Genomic DNA, 22,795 nt, shown 5'->3' with positions numbered 1-22,795 from the left:
AGATAAGCGTACCCGCGGGAAGAAATGTGACCGTAGTCAAACACACTTAGCACCTGAATTAACATAAGAGAGTTGGGGATAAAAATCATAGGCAATACTTTTGTCAAGGAAGAGAGAATCAGATGACACTTTCTAACAAGAAGATAAAAGTCAATAGGCATGCGCCAGTGTCAAGTGGAACAGGGTTCCTGTTGCAGAGGATCACGCGGTTAGAACAGTCCACGATTCAAGAGTGCCAGGAGTACTTGGATGTTGTCAGAAGAGAAGGCAAAAGTTATAAGAGGGAAGGAAGAAAAGGACAAGCCTTTGGTGAGGAAGAAGGGTTCACCACAATTCCTCTAAGTCGGACACAGTACCTTATTCGTTGAAGAACGCTGGTGCCACGGCAGTTGTTCCTGGTAGTTTCCTGCAGACTCACGGTTCCTGGAGCTTCAGTCGTAGACACAAGAAGGACGACGTCTGGAGTGATCTGCACTACCCACGGATGAGGCCAGCAGCAGAAACGGTGAAAAAAAAAGGTGCGCTACTTTAAAACAGGAGAGGCTCTTCAGATGGCTATCCGGACCACTACAGCAGTGTGCAGCGATTTTGACCACGAAGAGGATCCTCTAGCTGTGGAAGATGAGCTGGTTGACCCCACCAAGCTCAAGGGAAGAAGACTCCAGACTGGATCTTCTCTGGTCGTTGAAGGGTAGATAGCTCAGGACTGCAGCAGGGCTTCACCGGGACAAGGGGGTGCAACAGCTGTCTTCTTCTCCACTTCTCTTTGGTTCCCTGTAGTTTCAGTGGTGACTGACTTCCAGCCCAAGAGTCCTGCCTTTTATGTGAAAATCCCCCATTCACACAGCCTGGCTGTCAATAACTCAGCAAGGGAGTTGTCCGGCCCAGACAACCACCTCAGCCAATCAATACAAAGTGTGACTTGGGTCTCCAAGGAGACCTTGTGCAAGGGGTCACTACACCCCTCCCTCACATTCAGCCCACCTAGACACCCAGGTGCCAAAAGACGGTGAACAAAGAAGGCAAACCTGGTTTGCCGCGCAAAGTAAAACACAAGAAGGTCTTTAACAAAAAGAAATGGCGACTAAACCCGACCGGAGCCAAAATAAAAAGTATTTGGGCATGCGGGTTTATGTTCGAGGCTAATACAATAGCCCAGAACAGTACCACGTTTATACAGTATAATCGGTGTAGAAAGAAAAGTTAGGGTAGATACCACTGCCACCATCCAAGTCTAAATGTTAAAAGAGCAAAACAAAGCTCTGAGAGGCACAGACAAAAAGGGGTAGGAATTAACCCTTTCCAATACTCCATGAAAGATGGGGTGTACTGGGTCTGCAGTTTAAAGTGACTATATAAAGTTAATGGCAACTTTACCTGTTTCTGGGGACAGTAGTCAGCCCCAGAAAAATGGAGTCAGTCTCAAAGACGACCCTGTGTCACTGCACTGAAGGTGCTGTGTAGCACACAAAAACTGGGGCTCATGGAGTGGTGTGGCTCCAGAGCCCGAGATCACTCAAAAAGTACAAATACACAAGGCAAAACTCTTACAAGAGTGCGAAAAAAGGCTCACACCCTTACCAGGTGGAAAAAATAAACCCCAGAAATCCAACAAAGCTGCTGAGGGACTCACTAGGTGAGGGAAATTAGCCATAAATGTGAATTCTCCCTAACAGTGGTATTGCACCTACAGGTTAAATTGTTGGAATCGCACTTCCCGGGCTGTGTCCAGACAACTGGCATCATTGAGGCCCTCCGCCAGATGACGCTACGCAGCTTGGTCTGCCATTAAACCAGGCAATGGATCCAAGGCAGCACCTCCCATCTGCTTGTACTCAAACGGTTTCGGGTTGCCCTCCTCATCAAAAATCGATTGCAGTGAATCCAAGTACATGAACCAAGTGTCCGGCACAAACCTTTATTCTTGCAGGGCCTGTCGAAGGGCTTCTTGGCCTGAGGGATCAGTTGACAGTCTCGGCGCAGGAGGAGGTTTCGAATTAGGGTCTTGCTTGAGGGCGTTCGACCCACCTTGGCGTCCTTCATGCCCAAAGAACTGGGCGCGGTTGGAGCTGTATCAACCAGCAGCGTCAAGGCGGATGCCATACCAGCCGAGGCCTTCTCAAAGACATTTGAAAAAAATCATCCCAGTCCTTCGAGGACGCACCTATCGTAGGGTACAACTTGCCGCTTTTGTTCAACAAGTCGGACTTGCGTCTGTCTTTCTTTGTGCAACGACGACGATGAGTGGTGAGATTGCTATGGGAGAGCAAACATTTTATCTGTTTCTTATGACAACTCCCCTCTCGATGTTTCTCCGAAGTCGGCCCCTCAGTATTGTGCTTCAATGATCTTGGAAGAGATTTTCGCCAGGGACTTTGAAGGCGGTTTGCCGACTGCCAGTTTATGCTCTGGTAAACTAGCGCTTGGCAAACCCAGATGGTTTACCCTTTACCGCTTTCGGGTTAATCGCCAAGCAAGAATCACATTGCTACGTGTCATGCCCAATACCAAGACACCGCCCATTTATATTGTGTGGGTCAGTGAGGGACATTTTAGAGTTGTAGTTTTGCAGCGTTTAAACTGAGAAGGTTTAGGCCCCGCCATACTGAATCAAACATGTTCCAAATAGCGTACTGAGCAAGCAGGAAAAGAGGAACGGAGGCATTGTGGTGTAGTACATTCTTTTATACGACGCATGATGCCACATCCAATCGAGGAATGGTGTTGCCGTATAAGAGGAAGTCGTTGACATCAAGTGGTTCTACGCCCCTGTCAAAAATGATTCAGAGTAGCTAACGTTGGATAGCTATCTATCAAGATGAGGAATCTGTGGGGGAATGCAATCCACTGAATGACGATCTATGCTTTCAGTTCAAGAGTTTCACATCCGCCCTTCTCAGAGGATTTTCACATCCCCCTTTCTCAGACATCGCCCAGGGGAACACCAGCACTTTGAAGTGGCAAATGGGTGGAGCGAGTGCTATCGGAAAACACTGAAAATATCTTTTGAATTAAACCAAAAACAAGAAAAGTTGATTCAGAAAGACGGCACAGTCTTTCTAAAATCATACTGTCACTGTCATGTGTGGGAGCGTGGGCTGACTGGTGCGGCCGGTGTGGAAGACAAACATTGCGGGTGTATCAGTTAAGTATGTGTGCAAGTCTGTATGTAGGTTGAGAGGGAATGTTTGTAGCGTGGAAGGGAGGAGTAGGGTAGGGGGAGAAGGTAAGGAACAAGTTACTTACCTGCAACTCCTGTTCTCCAGCATGGGTCTGTGTTAGGCAGAATTATCTGCAGTACACTTTGGGAACACTACACACAATTAAGACTACAAGTGACAGTACAATTTCACCTTTGGTACAAGCTTGTACTACACAGTTATAGTGGTAGCAGTAGCAGAGCAGCCAGACTTATCTCAAGAGTAAGTGAGCAGTACAAATAGTTACACAAAGGACAGCAATTACTATGATTCAGGCAAACACTGACTCAAGGTTTCTAAGTAAAAGAATATATATTTATTTACTTCTCAGTTGTATAACAGTTCACCTTTCTAATCAAGTCAAAAATCACAATCATAAATACACCACACCAGTTAAGCTCACAAATGAAGTGAGAGCAAAATGGCACTCCAGCAATTTAAAAGGGAGGGAAAGACAAAGTTATTAAAAATTAGGCAAAACCAACAGGTAAGTAATCAGGGCAATGGAACAAGAGAGACTACACTGAGGAGATCAGATATAAAAGGCTTAGGGCCAAAGTCAATAGGACAAAAGTCTTTTGCTCAAGATCACTCAGTTCAGGGTAGTTCACGGTAAAGTTCGTGGCACAGATTCCGGACAAGGTTGGTTGGTAGAAAAGTTAGTTCAAAGAAGAGAAGGACAAGCCCTCAGGTTGGAGAAAGATTTCAAACACTTTCACCGTGGCTGACCAAAACGGACAACCGGATCTGCACAGTACCTTAAAACGGAGAGGGAGGTGTGGCTGAGGCGGACGTTCCTGGTAGTTTCTGCAGGCTCACGGTTCCTGAAGCGACTGTCGAACTGACACGAAGTAGGAAGACTGGAGGGTCCTGTGCCACCCAGGGAAGAAACTAGCAGCAGAGCAAAACAACAAATAAAAGGTGCACTCCTTAAAACCCAAGCAGGGTCCTACCTTCCTGGCTATCCGGCCCACTGTAGCTCTGGCTTGCAGTTTGGGCAAACTGGTTGGTCCCACCAGCTCAAGGGAAGAAGTTTCCTGGAGGATCTTCTCTGTCGTCAGATTTGGAGATTCGGACCTGCAGCGGGGCTTCACCGGGCAGTTTAGTCGTGGTAGGGGTCCCCTTCTCCTAGTTCCTCGTTGGTTCTTTTGTTCCAGTGGCGACTCTGCTCTTCCGCTCCCAGAGACCTGCTTTTTATAGAGTTTTCCCCCATTCATACAGCCTGGCTGTCAATCACACAGCAGGGTGGCTGGCCTGGCAAGGCCAGTCCCCTGAGCCAATCAGGCAAGCGTGCGACTTGGGTTGCTAAGGCAACCCATGGCAGCGGTCCGAAGATCCCTCCCTCACATCCTGCCCCTCTAGAATATCAGGCGCCTTAAGGAGGGCTTGTGTGCAGAAACCCGCGAAAAGACAGCGAACAAAGGAATCATCCCCGGTTTGGTGCGCAGAGTAAAACACGAGAAAGACTTTAACAAACAGGAATGGCGAAAAAACCCAGCCGGAGCCAAAATAAAATGTATTTGGTCAAGCATGTTTATGTTCGAGGCTACTATAATAGCCTAAAACAATACCACGTTTATATAATATAATCGCGGTAGGAAAGTTAGGGTAGTTACCACTGCCACCAGCCAAGTCTTAACGTTAAGGGAGCGAAACAAGGCTCCAAGAGGCACAGACAAAAGGGGATAAGAGTTAACCCTTTCCAATACTCCATATAAGATGGGGTGTACTGGGTCTGTGGTTTAAAAGTGACTATTTAAAGTTAATGCCAACTTTACATGTTTCTGGAGGACAGGTGTCAGCCTCAGAAAAATGGAGTCAGTGGGAAGTCTCAAAGACAACCATGTGTCACTGCACTGAAGGTGCTGTATAACACAAAAAGTGGTGCACATGGAGTAGGTGAGGCTCCAGTGCCCAAGATCACACAAACAGTAAAAAATACACACAGCAAAACATATGTAAGAGTGGGAAAAAGGCTCACACTCTAACCAGGTGAAAAAAAGAGATCCTAGAAATCCAGCAAAGCTACTGGGGGGACTCTTTAGGTAAGGGAAATTAGCCATTTATGAGAATTCTCCCTAACAGTCTGGCATGGATTCACATGCTCATGAATATTCCCTGTTAGCCTGGGAATCACCAGTAAAAGACAAAACAGTTTTTGCTTTAGTCTGAAAACTGTATTTTGTCCTCTAAACCAATCACTGTAACGTGGGTCATACAGTCCGCATCAAATGACAGTCATCTCCCTAAGCGCCTCCCCTGGTGGCCATCTTCAGATTTGGTAGAGCATGTAAAGTGGCAGTATGAACCAAGAGGAGCCACAGAGGGGAAGGAAGGAGGCAGGGTTTGCATGTGAATCCATGCCAGACCCATGCGGGAACAGGAGTTACAGGTAAGTAACTCCTGTTCTCCAGCTCCAGCATGGGTCTGGCATGGATTCACATGCTCATGAATATGATTACACAGCAGTACATAAACACAACCACAGGAGGTGGCAAGGCTCAACAGAAGCAATACACTTACTCCTGGAACAGACTCACCTCACACAAATACATTGCGCATCCCAACCCGGGACTCCTCCCTGGAATCCCTGTCGGCGCAGTTGAATCTCGTGAAGGTGTGGGTGGACATCCACGAAGCAGCACTGCCAGATGCCGATCGGTGAACACCTCGATGCTGCAATGGCTCTGGTGGAATGGGCTCTCGGACAGCCTGGAAGAGGTCTGTTGGTCAGACAAGGACAGTGCATGATGCCGCCGAAGAGCCACCTGGAAACAAAAGCCTTAGACAGGGCCTTCCCGTGATTCACAGGTCCAAAGTTCACAAAGAGTTCAGATTTTTTCTGAAAATCCTTAGTGCACACCACATAAAACTTTAAGGAATGAGCAACTTCCAGTAAATGCAGCGCCTTTCAGCAGGCAAAGAAGGGTTCCGAAAGAACACTGGCAGAACCAAAGGCTCATTGAGATGGATCTATGAGGGGATTTTTGGCATAGATGTGGGGTGGATTCATAGCACCACCTTCTTAGAATGGAATGACAAAAAAAGCTGCTTGCAGGCGAGTGCCTGCATCTCCCCGACCCACCAAGGTGATGGCCACTAGAAAAGCAGTCTTCCACGAGAGGAACTTCAGAGGCGCCTGTTGCAATAGTTCGAATGGAGGCCCCATGAGCTTAGACAAAACGATGGTGAGCTCCCAAGCTGGCGCCAGAGCGGTCAATGGTGGAAATATCCTGAAGAAAATCTTGAGGAACTCCTTGAGCAGCCTATGAGACCACAGGGAGGGCTTGCCCTGGGTGCAGTTGTTCCTGGATATGGCTGCCAGATGCACCTTGATAGAACATTAGCCAGCCAGCCTGGGCCAGCAAAAGCAGGTACGGAAGGGGTTGCAGAGCTGGGACACAGAGGTGTATTGTTCTGTGACCTGCACCACACTGTGAAGCGTTTCCATTTGTGGGCGTAGCATGACAACGTACAGGATACCCTGGCCAAGATCTTCTTGCACTCCAGCGGCAGGGGTTAATGGCCACAATGTAGTGCTACAGGAGCCAGGCCGTGAGGTTCATAGACGCTGGGTTGTGGTGTAGTATAGTTTTGGCCATCATCGCGAAGGGGTTGATCTCGGTTTGACCCCACTTGCTGAAGAGAAAGGATACCTGCTCCTATTGAAGCTCCCATTCGTGGCAGGAGCTCCCTGCTGAGGGAGTCTGCAATGGTGTTCTTGATGCCTGACAGGTGAAAGGGAATGAGGATCATGTCCTGACGAATAACCCAGGGCCACAGGGTCTGGGCCTCCAGGAACAGTGCCGAGGAGCACAGCCCACCCTGCTTCCGGATATCGGTCATGGTGTGGTGTTGTCCGTAAGGATCCACACCACCTTCCCCCGCAGTTGAGGCTGGAATGACTTGAGAGCCTGGAAGACTGCCCGCAGCTCCAGGACGTTGATGTGGAGGACGTTTCCCACTGGAAGCCAGAGGCCCCTGGCATGTGACTGTCCGGTGTGGGTTCCCAACCCTTCCAGGAAAGCGTCTGTGGTGACCATGGCCTGGTAAGGTGGGGGTCTGAAAAGGATCTCCTTGCATGAGATGTAGGACGTAGAGCACGTAGGAACTCCTGGCTGAGGGCAACCTTGTCCGTCCAAGAGCCCCTGTCCTACAGCCACAGAGCATACAGGGACTCCTGAAGAGGTCTCATCTGTAGCCTGCAAAAGGGAACGAGGTTGATGAATTATGACATCATGCCCAACAGCGTACTTGACAGCTCGTACTGTTGCAGATTGTGCCGAGGACAGTTGCTGCTCCTTCCCCAGGATTGCTGTAGCCCTCTCCTCCGAAGGGATAGCCCGGCATGTGAGCGTGTTGAGATGGACGCCTAGGAACAGTGTGCTGTGTTGGGTCCATGCGGGATTTGTGATAATTGATGGAGAATCCGAGCTGCGTCAGAAGGCGAATGGTGTCTGCAGTGTGCTGGATTGCCAGTGTGTGAGAGCGGACGAGCCAATCATCCACATAAGGGTAGTCGTGGATGCCCCTGAGGCGTATTTGCGCAGCCACCGGAGCCAAGCACTTTGTGAACAACCTCAGTGCCAACTTCAGGTCATAAGGTAGGGCCTTCAACTGATAGTGCCGTCCCTGGACCACAAACCGCAGGAACCTTTGATTTTTTGGGTAAATGGGGACATGAAAGTAGGCATCCTCCAGGTACAAGGCTGCCAGGAAATCCCCTTCCTACAGCTGGCCGAGTACATGCTGCAACGTGACCATCTTGAACTTCTGGGATTTCAAGTACTTGTTGAGGCACCTTAAGTATAGGATTGGCTGCCACCCTCCTGACTTCTTCCACACCAGAAAGTATCTGGAGAACACTCCGGAGCCCCAAAGGTGCTGGGGGATGGGTTCTATCGCCTCCTTACTTAACATAGCTTGAACTTCCTGCAGCAGTTGGGCCATGTGTAGTTCTTGACATGCTACAGGAGGAATGCAAGGGCAACTGTGTTGGAAATCCAGGGTGTGCCCTTGATGAAGGACGTCCAGCACTCATCTGTCCCTGGTGATGGTCTTCCACTTGTCAACTAAGTTTGCTAGCCGGCCACCCACTGGGGTGCGAAAGTGGGGGCCTCGGCCCACGGCCGCTTCAGGCCTGCTTGGGGGTCTGTGTCCTGGTATGTGGGCGATGGCAATGTCGAGCACTGACAAAGGCTTGGCAGAGCCCCCCTTAGAACTCCTGGGTGGTTGATCGGGAGGGCTGGCGATAGGGTGCAGAGTATCCTTTAGAGGACCTGCTCGACTGCCCTCTCGAGGAACAAAAGGACCTGCTCGACTTCCCTCTCAAGGAACGAACAGACAAAGATCTTCTCTCTCTCAGTGTCCCAAGAGAACGTGCTGTCTCTGTGTCGGTCTTAATCAAATGTCCCCCTCGAAAGGCATGTCCACTACTTTGGACTGCACGTCCACCCTGAAGTCCATAGCCTTCAGTCAAACTTGCCATCTAAGGGCCATCCCATTGCCCATCTGGCGGAAGCCAGAGTCCGCAATATCCAAAGGCACCATGATGGCATGGTCCGAGGCTACCTCACCCTCCTGGAACAAGGCCAAGGCATCAGCCTTCTTATCACCCGGCAAGAAGTTCAAGATTGGGCCCAGCTTATACCAGAGCTCTCGGTCATACCGGGACACAATGGCAAGGGTGTTGGCGGCTTCGACGATGGAAGTCGCAGTGTAAATGATGTGCTTCCCCATTGCATCAAGCTTCTTCCCTTCCTGGTCAGAAGGCACCATGGACAAGGATAAAGGATTTGCCGAGTGCTTCCTGGCAGCGGCAGACACCACAGTCTCTGGAGAAGGCTGTTATTTGAAGCACCTGGGCGCTGAGTCCGGGACCCTGTACTGCCTGTCTCTCTTGGGGGGTGTAGTTTTTGGCATCTTCATCGGGCCAGATCTTCTGCCCAAACATCGTCCAACAGAGGGATGGACACGACAGTCTTCCGTGAAGACTCCCGGTGTTGAAAAAGGAACCCCTCCTTCTTCTTCTCCGGGATAAGATTGAAGAGAGCAGAGGCCTTCGGAATCATGCCATGAAAGGAGCCCACCTCGTCCGGAGGTGATGCCCAGGCGGGCTCTTCCACACCTAGCGGTTCCCCATTCGCTGAGACATAGTCGTCATACTCGTCGGTATGAGCTGCAGTAGTGTCTGAATCTGTACCAGTGTTGGTGCGTGGCTGCTCCTCCACCACTGAGGCTAAGGGACAGTGAGGCATCGGCCGACGTCTAGGCCTTGAAGGGTCAGTCGGCCCAGCCGGGCTCAGTTTACGACTTGGCCTGGTGGGGCTTCTGGACGGAGGCCTGGAGGACTATGGACCATGCCAGGCACCAGGGCAGCAGGCAGTCTTTGTTGTATCGGTGACACCAAAGAGTGAAGGGTCGTAAGGATGTCCAAAGACATATCCCTGGGCACTGGTGGAGGCCTGGAAGGAGCAGCTGGCAACAGCTCCGGGTTGAAGCGTCTCAATGGGGCAGATGGCGGACCAGGCTCTCTCTCCTCAGTGATCAATCTCTGGAATTGCCCACAATGCTCCCTTTGAGGTCGGAGTTGTAGTCTTCGGGCAAATGGTCATTGTTGGAGATTGTGTAGATGTGTGCAGACCCCTTTGGAGAATCTCTTGGCATCGTCTGGGACAACCTCACCTGCCTGGGGAGGAACTCCATAGGCGGTGGCCGCTCCCTGTCCTACCTGACTCCTTCAGAAATGGCACGGCCATGGACACCTGAACAGGCGTGTTCACTGTGGTCGTCGGCGTAGCAGAAGCCGCAGGCCATGGAGGCAAAGACACTCATGTGGTTGCTGCCGTCTTGATTGCGGAGACCACCTTAGTTGTCAGGCCCCTTTCGATGAAGTAGTGATGGTCGTCGACAGTCACTGGCAGGATGGCGGACGGAGTGAATGCCAGTGGTCTGGCTGATGGGATTGTGGTTGACGAGTTGAGCGTCCAGAAAGACGGAGCAGTCGTCGACGAAGTTATGGTCATGGGGGGGGGAGGGCAGAGACTCAAGGACTTCTCGTTAGTTGCCTTGTCCGAGGACGATAATCAAAGATTCTAAGGGGTCAAGGGCTTCCTCTAGGAAGGAGCACCGCTAAATGGCAGGTTTGTCGTGGACGTAGACGGTGAACATGTCCTTCATGAACTGGGACCCGCAGCCATGCCAAACACAGCGGGATCCGTAGCATTGTGCTTAGCCTTTTTTTGGACTCCAGGGAAGGGGCGTCCTCAAAGGTCCTCTACCTCTTCTCAGAGGGAGCTCGCTCATGGGACCGGCCGGTCCTGGATGCGGCATGACCTCACCCAGAGATGCACTAGAGGCCTTACCCAACTTGAGCCACGCCGCTAACTTGCTGCAACAGTCCTTTTTCATCTTCTTCGAAAAAACCTCTGCAAATCTCACATCCCTCCTCATTGTGGTCCGGATACAGGCCATACAAGGACTTGTGGTGGTGATCCTCGACAGACATTTTGTCATACACATTTTGTGCATATCTTGAACAGACCCCTCTTCTCTTCAGACATTGCAGGAGGTGCCAAGTAACCCCAAGCCTCGGCCTCTGAAGAAAGAACTGGCGAAGTAGATCTTCACCGACAATCGATCCCCGTTGCCGGTAATCGATCAACAGGGGAACAGTCAGAGAAACAAATCCACATTTAATCGGAAAAACTAAAAAAAAAGAAGAAAAAAAAAGAAAAAATCCAAATAAATACAAAATCAGAGCAAGCTGAGAGAACTCCCAATACTGAAACGCGCAGTAAAAATCTGAAGATCGCCACCAGGAGTGGAGTTTAGGGAGATTACTGTCATTGGATTGGGGCAATATGACCTAAAGGACAGTGATTGGTTTAGAGGAGAAATACAATTTTCAGGCGAAAGCAAAACTGATTTTTCGTTTACTAAGGATTCCCAGCCTGACGACAGGGTATATGAGCATGTGAATCCATACCAGACACAATGCTGGGGAAGTGCAAGTGTGTTTGTGAAGTGGTCGAGCAGAGTGTTTGTTAGGTGGAAGGGAGTGGATGGATGCGTGTGCGTTTGTGTGTCTGGACGTGGAGGGGGTTTGAGTAGGTGATGTATTTGTCGGGAAGGATCGGGGGCAATGTGGGTTTCGAGGGCGAGTACCTATGATTAAAAGGGTGAGGGCGGGGGATCGGTTGTCAGGAGGCTCTGGGGAGTTCTGAAACTCCCTGAAATAGTGATCTTTCCGAATATTGAAAGGCACACCAAATCAGCTGAAAAAATAAATTAAAAAACTGCCTTTTTTCATGTGGCCTTCAATATTCAGAAATTTCACATAGAACCGTTATATATGAGCAAATTCAAATAAGTAAAGTATTTCAGTTTGATGGAAAGAATATTTAAGATGGCGACCAAGTTTACTCAATGTTATCAAAATGCAAGTCTATTTCATTCTATGGTCAGTTTGTACTCCACTAGGATTTCAGGGCTGGGAGAATAGCTCAGGGGCAACGCATTTGCCTTGGGAACAAGTCAATGCAGAGCAACCCAAGTTAGTATTCCGGTCTCACACTTAGAGACCGGTCTCTGCTATTACGTGTGTGTAAAAAAAAGAATAATTAATTAGGTGAATTTGGATGCTCTGGGTCGCCTTTTCATGTACATTTCTGATTTGCCAGGAAGCCATCTCTGGTCTTCATAGCTTGGTGCAGCATTGCACCTCAATCAGATGGGGTCATGTGGAACAGATTAGGTACACCTTTCAGTTGCTACTGCTAAAGCCACACAACACTCTGAATGTGATCACAACAAGAATCTATAACAGCTGTTCACTTTTCCCCAGACATCACTGCAGATTAAACATACTCTCAACCCCTCCAACCCACAGCATTATGTTGCCTTATGCCAAGTCTAGAACCCTTCACAGCTAGAACGATCTGTATTCCTTGAGTCACACAATGTACCATCACCTGTACAGACCTGATTTCTTTGACATGGTGGACATGCCACTGGATAGTGGGTAGGTGTTGATCCAGCCCTGTGCAGTCTGCTGTCGAGCGCCAACCGTCACATCCAATGTACTTCGGGCGACGTCTGACATCACGGAAAGGCTGTTCATGGAGGGTTCCTGATTGTCTACCACAAGAGCAAAGCAGGAGATAAAATTGTGTAAAACAAATTTGCTGGACACAAAGTGAGAAAACAAAGGATGGGGAAAGGGGCTCAGGCCATGTTTAATTATTTAATGATGCATTAACCATTCACATCAACAAAATAAACATGACTGGGTGTTCTATTGTGGAAAGCCTGTTTGTTGCTGTGTAAAATAGTGGTTGGGGAAAGGAATTGTGAACGTGCTTTGAGAGTGGCATTGGTTTGATGAAGGGAGGGATAGTTATTTTACGTTACATGATATTTGCACAGTGCCCACTACCATTGTAATGGCTTAAAAACGCTGAACGTTGAATGGTCCTTCAGACTATGTTCTGCGGAAAAGACAAGAGAAGCGGCATGCAAATAGTAGATATAATGTAAGCAACTGACCAACTAATAGCAGAGATGACTAACGTAGCAACATTATAGAAGCCATAGTGTGAAGAGTGCTTAGGCCTGGTGTGGATTGCTATGCCAGAGACTATGTGACAGCTGGACCAATTGTTTTGTGGGACTCAGCCGTATTTTATGGGGTGCATCGCTGAAGGCGGAAAGGGAGCTAGTAAAAATCAGTACATCAATCCCAAGGGCAACTGTTTACAATTGAGGGCTCTGCTATATTTCACATGCAGAAAGAAAGATTTGTCATCAAATGAAGATTACCATGCATAATTTGGCAGATATGTAAAAGATGAAGGAGAGGCAGTTTCAAATACCAGGTCATATAAGTAAATCAAGGACAAATAACTGGTGCCACCTATGCGTGCATATGGGATACATTACTCATCGTAATCGTATTTCTGATGCTTGTATCTGCTTAGATTCACATGCTGTGCATAGCCGGACATCTAGTGGAAGCGGCAGAGTATTACAGTTTGTTTTTCGAAACTCGAAAATGGGCGTCGACACAGGGCGTGCCAGTAATACTATCCCTAGTGTGACGTCTACTGTACCCATGATCCCTCACGCGTCTAGGAGCCTCATATTGTATTTACTCTGACATGAGATAGCATGAGGAGTAGCGTGAGTACAGATAATTCAAGCAGATAGATAGAAAGATAAGACTACAAGCATCCATGCGCCTTTTCACAGAGGGGAGGAAGGGTGGGTCGCATGTGAATCTAAGCAGATACAAGCATCAGAAATACGATTACAGTGAGTAATGTATCCCTTCTGAGGCTTGTGGAATCTGCTTAGATCACATGCTGTACATAGATTAGCAAGCAGTGTTAGAAAAAGGAGGTGGGATGTGAGAAGGGTCATGAGCAAATAAATGTCTTAGAACCGCTTGTCCCACTTGATTATCTGTCTTGGAATGGGTGTCAATGCAGTAATGCTGAGTAAAAGTGTGAATAGAGCTCCAAGTAGCTGCTTTTCAAATGGTGTCAAGGAGTACATTTGCAATGAAAGCCAGAGTGGCCCCAATGCCTCTTGTAGAGTGGGCTCTTCGCGTGAAAAGCAGAGTTTTTTCAGAAAGGGAGTAACACAGCTGGATACAGTTAACAATCCACTTAGAGATGGCACCTTTAGAGACGCGATCTGCCTCTCTGCCTGTAGCTACGGAGACAAACAGTTGGTCTGTTTTCCTTAGCAGTCTGGTTTTGTTTACATAGTATAGGACCAGCCTACGCACATCTAGTGTATGTAGTTTCACCTCAGCCAAGCTTTGTGGGTCTTGGAAGAAAGCCAGAAGCACGATGGACTGGTTCACATGGAATTTAGAAATAAACTTAGGTGAGAACCTAGGGTGTGTACGTAAAACCAGTTTATCTTTATGAACTGTAAAGAAAGGATCCTGCACTGACAGAGCCTGAATTTCACTGACCCTTCTTATAGATGTAATAGCTACTAAGAAGGCCGTTTTATAAGTCAGGTGTTTGAGACTGCTTTTATGCATGGGCTTGAAAGGGGGCCCCATGAGTTTAGATAGCACTACGTTAAGGTCCCATCCTGGTGGTAGGTTAGAAATTGGAGGGTGAAGTCTCTTTACTGCTTCCATGAAGGCTTTAACCACTGGTACTTTCCACCATGACACCTTGCTATGGGAGGTGGTGTATGCTGACAGAGCTGCCAGGCGTACCTTCAGCAAGTTAAAAACCAACCCTGCGTCTAGCAGGTGGAGCATGTATGTGACAATTGTGGAGGAGTGCAATCAACCGGGTTGATTTGCTTATTCTGGCACCAGATAACAAATCTTTTCCATTTGTCAAAGTAGCAGTGCCTCGTGTTTGGCTTCCTAGATTCTTTTAGGATGTCCATACATCTCTGTGGTAAATTGAGATATCCAAACTCTATGACCTCAGGAGCCATGCTGCCAGGTTCATTGAGTTGGGTTGAGGATGCACTTTGTGACCCTGGTACTGGGACAGTAGTTTGTAGCAGCCCGGGAGTTTGATGGGTTTGCACACCGCTGGTCTGCTTAAGTGTGGTAACCACGGTTGTCTCGCCCACATGGGAGCAACTGGGACGAGCGTCATCGATTCTCTGTTCATCTTGTTGACCACCTTCCTGATGAGAGGATTTGGTGGAAAAGCGTACGCAAACATCCCTGACCAGTTCATCCACAGGGCATTCTCCTGGGAGCCTGGTTGGGGGAACCTGGATGCGAATCCTGGGTACTGTCTGTTTTCGCTTGTGGCGAATAGGTCTATAGTTGTAACTTCAACCTCTGTGAATTACTAAACCAACCCAACTTGCAGAAAGCCTGAAAAGGTCTTTCTTAATAATCAACAACAAACAAATGAGGCAGTCTGGGAATAGTTCCTACCTTGTCTTAATGAAGACAGGTGCACAATGGGTATGCACTGATCCTGATGAAATAAAGGATCCTCCTGGAACCCCCTACGTGGTCAGCACTACAAAGCCTACCCCCCAAAGGGAATTCCGGGGAAACCCTCGAGGGGGAAAAAACCCTGTGCTGAGCTGCTGGGGAGCGTGGATGAACCTTCTCCTTCCCTCCGGAATGTTGGGAATAATTCCTGCTTTCCGGTTACCAATGTTGAAAGCTTGCTCTAATTAGCCCAGCAAAGTGCTAAAACCGAATGGTAATTCAATGATGAAGGCAGAGCAAAGAGTCTGTGTTCCTGGAGCCTTCAAATACTATGAGGAAATGAAAGAAGAAGCGTAGATAGTAACAGGGTTTGCCCCAGGAAATATCAGATAGAAATAAGTAAGGGAAGAAAGGGTTCCTCCACCTGCAAGGGATGAAGGCTGCGCAACCTCGTCCGTAGAACAGGGAGTTAGCGCAAGATGACAAAAAGTATTCTGGGAGTCGTAGTTCTCGGGGAAAAAGAGTGGCTCTCAAAACAAATGCAGCTTCCTAAATGAAAATGAACCAACAACATAAACCTATCAAACTCTCCGCCAACTGTCAAAACAAGAATAAACTACTAATGTCAAGTTATGCCTACCCGAACACTGTGTAACTGGGATTATGAAGGAAGGCAATGAGTTTAAACAGAAGGAGGATCGAAAGAGGTTCCAAAGCTGAGTTCCTAGCAAAATACGGGAGGAAAGGTAAAGAGTGCTGCAAGTTTGCAAGGATCCAAAGGGAAAATAGAAGCACAAAGAAAGATACAAAAAGATCCTGTAGCGTACTCACAGAGTGTCTGCCAACCTCTAATCGAGTAGTGACGCAACGTGAAATCCGCTCTCCATTCTTTTAATGGATCTTCTTCAGTGGGCGTGGCTACATCCCCCTGACGTCCTACTGCTTCCTGTGGTAACGTTGTGACCGTAATCACAACTAGACCGTCAACACTTCTTGCAGCTGATGCCGTCTCAGAAAAGCTAAAGCCACGATCATCACACACATATCGGAATTAAATGGAAGAAACCATTACAATAGTGGGGAAACCCCACAGAGAAGATATCTTCTATGACGTCTCTGTGTAGACACCATTCGTGTTCCTCTGGGAGGGGATCTCTGCTCAAAGCATCCGCGACAGAATTGAGATCCCCTGGAACATATTGAGATGACATTAAGATGTTCCGTCTGAGTGCCCATATCCAAATTTTCTGGACAAGCTTGGACAGATTTGGCGAACGTGTCCTTCCTTGTTTGTTCAGGTAAAACATGGCTGTAGTGCTGTCCATCAGGATCTGCACTGACAGGTTCAACAGGTAGGGCTCGAATGCTTGAAGCGCTCTGAATACTGCCAGAAGCTCTAGCAGGTTGATATGATTCTTGGCCCCTGAGTGAGACCAGAGACCCTGAGCTGTATGGTGGAGATGGTGTGCTCCCCACCCTGTCAGGCATGCCTCTGTTGTGACTACCGCCTGTATCGTGGGATCGTAAAAGGGTTTCCCGTTGGACAGATTCTCTCTTTTCCACCAGTTTCCTAAAACCACTGTTTCGCCAACCATTCTTGCATGGGACACATGCGCAGGCGCACCCCAACCAGGTAAATACATGACGCCATCATGCCCAGCAAGCGTATGGCTTTGCGTACCGTTATCTGGCGACCGGCCTGATATTGCGGAATTTGCAGCAGTATATTCCAAATTCTTTCCTTTGATGGAAAGGCCAACCCCTCTTGAGTGTTTAGGACAGCTCCTAGAACTGTTTGGAGGTGCTTGGCACCAGATTTGACTTTTTCTTGTTTATGGAGAAACCTAATTCGAAGAGGAGGTTGATCGTTCTTTGAATGTTTGTTCTGCAAATTACTGGGGTCACCCCCGTGATGAGCCAGTCGTCCAGGTAAGGGTACACTGAGATTGCCTCCCTGCTTAGGTGTGGCGCCGCATCCGCCAGTACCTTGGTGAATACCCTTGGAGCCGAGGCTATCCCGAAGGGCAGTACCTTCAACTGGTAGTGCTGACTGTCCACCTTGAAGCGCAAGTACTTTCTGTGCGCTGGGAACATGGAAATATGAAAATAGGCATCTTTCATGTCCTATGTTGCCATGTAATCCCCCTTTTTTAGGAGGGGGATTACCTCTTGGAGAGTAGTCATGAGAAATTTTTGGGGCTTGACATACTTGTTTGCAGGCCGTAAGTCCAATACTGGGCGCATTGTCAAATCTTTTTTGGCACAAGGAAGTAAGTTGAATAAATACCCTTGTTTACCTGGTGTCCCGGGATGAGTTCTATCGCGTCCTTTGCTAGAAGACTGAAGATCTCTTCGAGGAGGATCTTCTGGTGGTCCAATGAGTGTATTTTTTGTCGTGGAGGGTGGTTTTGGGGACGCTCTAACAATTCTATGCAGTATCCTGCGGACACTGTGGACAGCACCCATCTGTCTGATGTGATCCCTTCCCAAGCTTGGGTGAAGTTGGAAATGCGTCCCGCTACTGGGGATGCGTGAGAAGGGAGCCTGAACGGAACGTCACTGTTTTGGTGAAAGCGTGCCGCCACCTCTACTGGGGCTGCCTCTACCTTTACCACGTCCTCTCTTATTACCCCTGCCATAACCCTGGGTAGACTGCTGGTGGTTGTTGTTCCATGGTGTACCCTGCCCCTGGGAATAGTTAGATCCTCTCTTGGAGTTTTGTCTGCGTGGGCGACGAAAATTGCCATTCCCTCTTTGATTCGGGGGTTTGTTGGTTAATTGGCCCAGGGATTTGAGAGTCTCGTACTCATCCTTGGCATTTTTCAGCGCGTCCTCTACCGCCTTTCCAAACAACCGGTTTATCTATTAACGATGCTTGGGTCTTGGGTTTGAACCAAGATTGTCGTAACCAAGCATGTCTTTTGATAACAGTGCTGTCTGCTATCAATCAGCCAGCGTTATCCGTGGCATCAAAGGTTGCTTTTAAGAAGCAACCAGACACAGCTCTTCCTTACGATGCAACTCTTGCCAATTGGCTCTTTAAGGGTTCTGGGGCGGAGTTTATGAGTGCCGCGACTTCTTCCCACTGGTGGCAGTTGTAACTCGTCAGTAGGGTGGTGGAGTTGGCAATCCTTGCCTGGTAGGCGGAAGTGGAGGCTACCTTCCTACCCAAGCCATAAATCTTCTTGCTCTCCTTGTCGGAGGAGCTTCGGACGATGACAGAGGTGTTCCCGCCCTCTTTCAGGTGTTCGTAACTACCAGGGAGTCCGGTTTCAGATGCCCCCTTATGTACAGCGGGTCTGATTGGGCTGCCCTGAAAAGCTTTTCGATCCTGGGGTTTACTGCCCTGGTGAGGTAGGGATTTACAAGTGAAGTGTCTATCCTCCTTTGTATCGATTTAAGGACAGGGATGGCCTGGGTAACAGGTCTCCTTTCTCCAACTAACTCTTCGGCAAAGTCCCTCTCTTCTTGTGCTCCATGGGTGTCAATGTGGAAGTGGTCTGCCGCTCTGGACAAAACTTCATTCAAGAGAGGTTGGTTGTCGACAGGGGAGTCGGTAACAGGGGGATCTTTGTCTACTGGGGAATCTACCCTGTAGGTTCCTGGGTCATCCTCTTCCTCCTCTTGGTCCTCGTCTTCCCCATAGTAGCCAGTCCCAGTTTGGTCTTCCAACATGCCCATATCAGGATCCTCACTAAAAGGTGGATCTTCATGATATTGAGTGTAGGGCTGTATACAGAAAGGGTCCGAAGACCTTGTTGGTGCTTCAACCCGGGACTTCTTACTTGGAGGTATTGGGTCCCTAGAGCCTGAGGGTGATTCCCCGTCGGGGGTATATGAGAGGAAGAAGAGATAACTCTGTCTATGTCATCACTAGACCATTCTCTTGAGCTGGGAATGACTCTCTCCTGCGAGAGTTTCCCTGTTTTATCCTGACTGGACCTATTGGTTTGTGCAGGGGTCTTTATGATGACAGAAGACTGAAACTTGTCTGTTTGTCTTTGTGGAGTAGTAGACTGTGACCGGTCTGTCTGCTTCCGAGGTGTGGAAGAAGGCAGAGACTGCTGCTTTTTTCCACCCTCCCGTGGGTGGAAGAGTGTTTTCCCTTTTTTTGGCCCCTTCGGAGCTTTTCGACATCTGGCGTCGAGGTTCGGGGGTAGTGTCCCTATCTCTCGCGTGTGGAGGTTGCGACTCGGGAATAGCCGTTATGCGGTCTGCTGATGCCGACTCCTGGAGTGCGGCCTGGGGATAGAAGTCAGCTTCGTCTTACGACGATCGAACCTCTGTTACCTTAGGGAGCGAGGCACTTTTGGCAACAGTGGATGGCTGCCTGGAGTCCTGTGGCGATCTAGTTCGAGAACACCCAGAGGACACCGATTCGGTGGACTGTTCTCTGTGTGCCTCTTTCCGAGAACTCGACGTGTGCGTCGAGTCTCGGTGGGACTTCGCGTGTTTGGTGGAAGTGCTGAGTATAGCGCTTGTGTCGCCGGGGGTTTTCCCCATAGCTGCCCTGCTGGACGACTTTCCAAGGTCGGGGACTTGAGCTTGGCTGTCTCTCGACGCCACATTGACCTTGCCGTCCAAAAGCACGGCGTCGCTGCCATCGCTGAAGGCGCCCTCTGCTGCCATGGCCTCCTGACGCCTGGCGTGGTGGGCCCAACGCTTGATCGAACGGTCCTTTAGTGTTTTCGGTTTAAACCTACTACATGCTCTGCAGTTTTCCTCGGGGTGGTCCCTCGGCAATCAGAGGTTGCACGTGGCGTGTCTGTCAACCCAAGGGTACTTGCGGTTGCACTTGGGGCAAAATTGGAAAGGGGTACTCTCCATACGCACCCTGTGGCAGCGGACTAATGAGTGTAGGAATATATAAGAATGTACCTATATATTTAAGAGTGTAGATTATGTACCACCCCCCACTCTCCCTACTTGCAGGGCCGAGGCCAGAGGCCCTCCAAGGCCCGGGCCGAGGCCAGAGGCCTTCCGAGGCCCAAGTCAGTCATGCAGCGCTCGACGGTCGATTGGTTCTGCGGGGCGGCGTCTAGTGTGGAAGTTCGGTGACTCGACGTTGGGGTGGAGAAAAAGGGAAATAACAATATTTTTGCAAAATTATGGCTAAGGCCAGGGAACTCCGCGGGGATGCTTCTGACCAGTATGGCGGAAAAAAACAATCTGAGGGTCCTAGACGCGTGAGGGATCATGGGTACAGTGGACGTCACACTAGGGATAGTATTACTGGCATGCCCTGTGTCAACGCCCATTTTCGAGTTTCGAAAAACAAACTGTAATACTCTGCAGCTTCCACTAGATGTCGGCCTATGCACAGCATGTGATCTAAGCAGATTCCACAAGCCTCAGAAAGAATGCTATATGTTATTTGAAACATGTATAGGGCCTTGCCATCCTTGCCACTATGTCCATGGTAAAAAGATGCCCTTGGCTTGTATCAGTTTAGTTGCATGCTTTGCATAAACCACCATCTAGTGGTTGGTCCAGAGCAGTAGAAATTGTTTACTTTTAAAAAAAAAAAAAAGGCATCAACATGGGCATTCCTGGCACAATACCCCATCCCCACATGTACTCATCATCCGCCATGTGTCCTCAACAGGAGTGTGCTTGTGGTTTCAGCTCCCATTTGGGAAGGAAGGGTGCAGTGACTAACCAGATACAAGCCACAGAAAGCCTATTACTGAATAAGTGATGACTACTTTGAAACGTGTGAATCTTTTTGGACTTGATGCTTTGCATTGACTAGCAAGCAGTCCCAGAAGGTGGTGGGTGAGCTGAAGGAACTGTTGAAAGTGAATGCTTAAGGACAACCTGTACCACCTGTGAGTCTGGTCTTGCTTGTGTCTACATAACAGTGTTGTGTGAACCTGAATACTACTATTCAAGTGGGTGCTTTGCAATTTACATTTAATGAGGCGTTTGCAATGAAATCTAAAAAGGCCACTGTAATTTTTGAGTGAACTTTAAGAATAAAAACAAGTGGGTTGTCTGGTTATGTGTAGTAGAGTTAGCCAAACCATATGATCCATTTTGCAAAACTAGATTTACTGACTGGTCATCCCTCTCTTCCTGTTGCAAAACAAACAAAACGGACTGGTTTTAAACAGTCATTTTGATTTGTCTAAATAGAACAGGACTCCTCTGTATATATCAAGCAGGTGAAGTGCTCGTCCCCTTCTTGTTTTGGGGCTACACTGTGTTAGGAGGGTTTTTCAAAGTTATTACCTGGAGCAGGACTTGGAAAAGTCAACCTAGGGTTTGCAAAGTTATTCACAACCCCACTTCAGCTAAGTCACTCTCATTGAGCGCAGTCCAAACAACAAGGGTGGAAGGGTCCCTGTTGTGTAGTACAGTTAATACTAAGCAGAAATACTGTGTGAAAACCCACACAGGTAAGTACAAAAAAATATGATTTATTACAACACTACAATTTCGCACACTTTAAATATTCAAAGTTAACAAAAAGTAAATGGGCACATATAAACAACTCACAGTTGCGTAACCCACTATGGTTCACACTATTTTAGAATCACAAGCAGTTATTCAGACAATAACCCCAGGCACCAACGTAAGGAGAAAAGAGGTTATACAGACAAACAACCAAAAATAGGGCTAATATTTATAAAGTAACTCAGCACCATATAGAGGACAAACTTGAAATTCATGGACCAGCACCTGGCAGCAGCTCCAGGGATGCCAGGACTTTCCCCTAACCAGGGGTTTCTCATTGTTACCCAAAAGCTATTAAAGTGAAATCTCACAAATTAGTCTTAGGATGGTGTACGCTTAATGAATGGCTTAAAATAAACAAGTAGATGAAGATTAAACAAGTTGCACAAGAAAAAATTCAGAGACTGAAAAATTATATTTTTGGATAACAAATGCAAAAAACTCTTGTCTCTTTAGAAAGCCTTTGGTATCTGACACTACCTACATTTCTGTAATGCCACATTGGTTGCTCTGTCTCCCTCCTGCTGCAGCAGAATGAGGAGTTAAAACATAGCATGCCACAAATCTAGCTTCCATGTGAGATGGAAACTGTAATTTGTAGTTTATTATTTTGATTAAATGTCTTCTAGGCCCGTCCTAAAGTTCAGTAATGCACATTGTTAACACACACATTTAATGTTATGTACCTCCGGTTTCATGTCGTTTTACCGACAGGAATTCCTTCAAAGTAATTTACTCCCTTTTTCCCCTATACTAGTCCCCCTACCCCAACCCCCTGACCCCCTTTAAATCCTTAACCCCACCCCTCTATATAATTCGGTTAGTTTTTCGGTGGAATTCCTTCTAAGTAAATTACTTCGAAGGAATTCATGTTGGGAAAAAGACAGAATACAATACCTCCTGTAGTTGTTGGTGTTAAGCTTACCAGGCTCTTCTAGCCTATTCCCAGGAGCTAAATGGCTCCCAGCTCCTGGTTATTTCAAACCCTGTCGTATACTGCATCTTCAGAAGTGCACTGGTTATGACTGAGATATTTGCAAAAAGGCCTGTATAGTGATATGGGCTGATTGCACTATTATTTTGAGGACCTGTATTGTTCAGTGCTATTTATTGAACTTTCTATTATATAGTTGATCAGTAAATATTGCTCACTGTGTTTCCCGCATGTTCCTGGCACAGAATTGTCAATGGATATGCTTTTCAATGGTCTGTC

The 22,795-nt window shown here is 48.0% G+C and overlaps 1 protein-coding gene across 2 annotated transcripts in view; it reads right to left on the bottom strand.

The window, feature by feature from the left end:
* The window catches only part of PI4KA (phosphatidylinositol 4-kinase alpha), a 2,470,135-nt gene that overhangs the window by 755,826 nt on the left and 1,691,514 nt on the right, over positions 1-22,795 (bottom strand). For both annotated transcript variants that reach the window (XM_069619956.1, XM_069619957.1), the window contains one exon: positions 12,183-12,338. In XM_069619956.1, coding sequence (XP_069476057.1) covers positions 12,183-12,338 — 156 coding nt within the window. The remainder of the gene's footprint in view (positions 1-12,182; positions 12,339-22,795) is intronic.

Source organism: Ambystoma mexicanum, chromosome 10 (genome assembly GCF_040938575.1).
Source record: "Ambystoma mexicanum isolate Mex_15411 chromosome 10, UKY_AmexF1_1, whole genome shotgun sequence".
In the NCBI taxonomy this organism is placed as follows: domain Eukaryota; kingdom Metazoa; phylum Chordata; class Amphibia; order Caudata; family Ambystomatidae; genus Ambystoma; species Ambystoma mexicanum.
The sequence above is the reverse complement of the archived record's forward strand: the minus strand, read 5'-3'. Positions and strand labels throughout refer to the sequence as shown.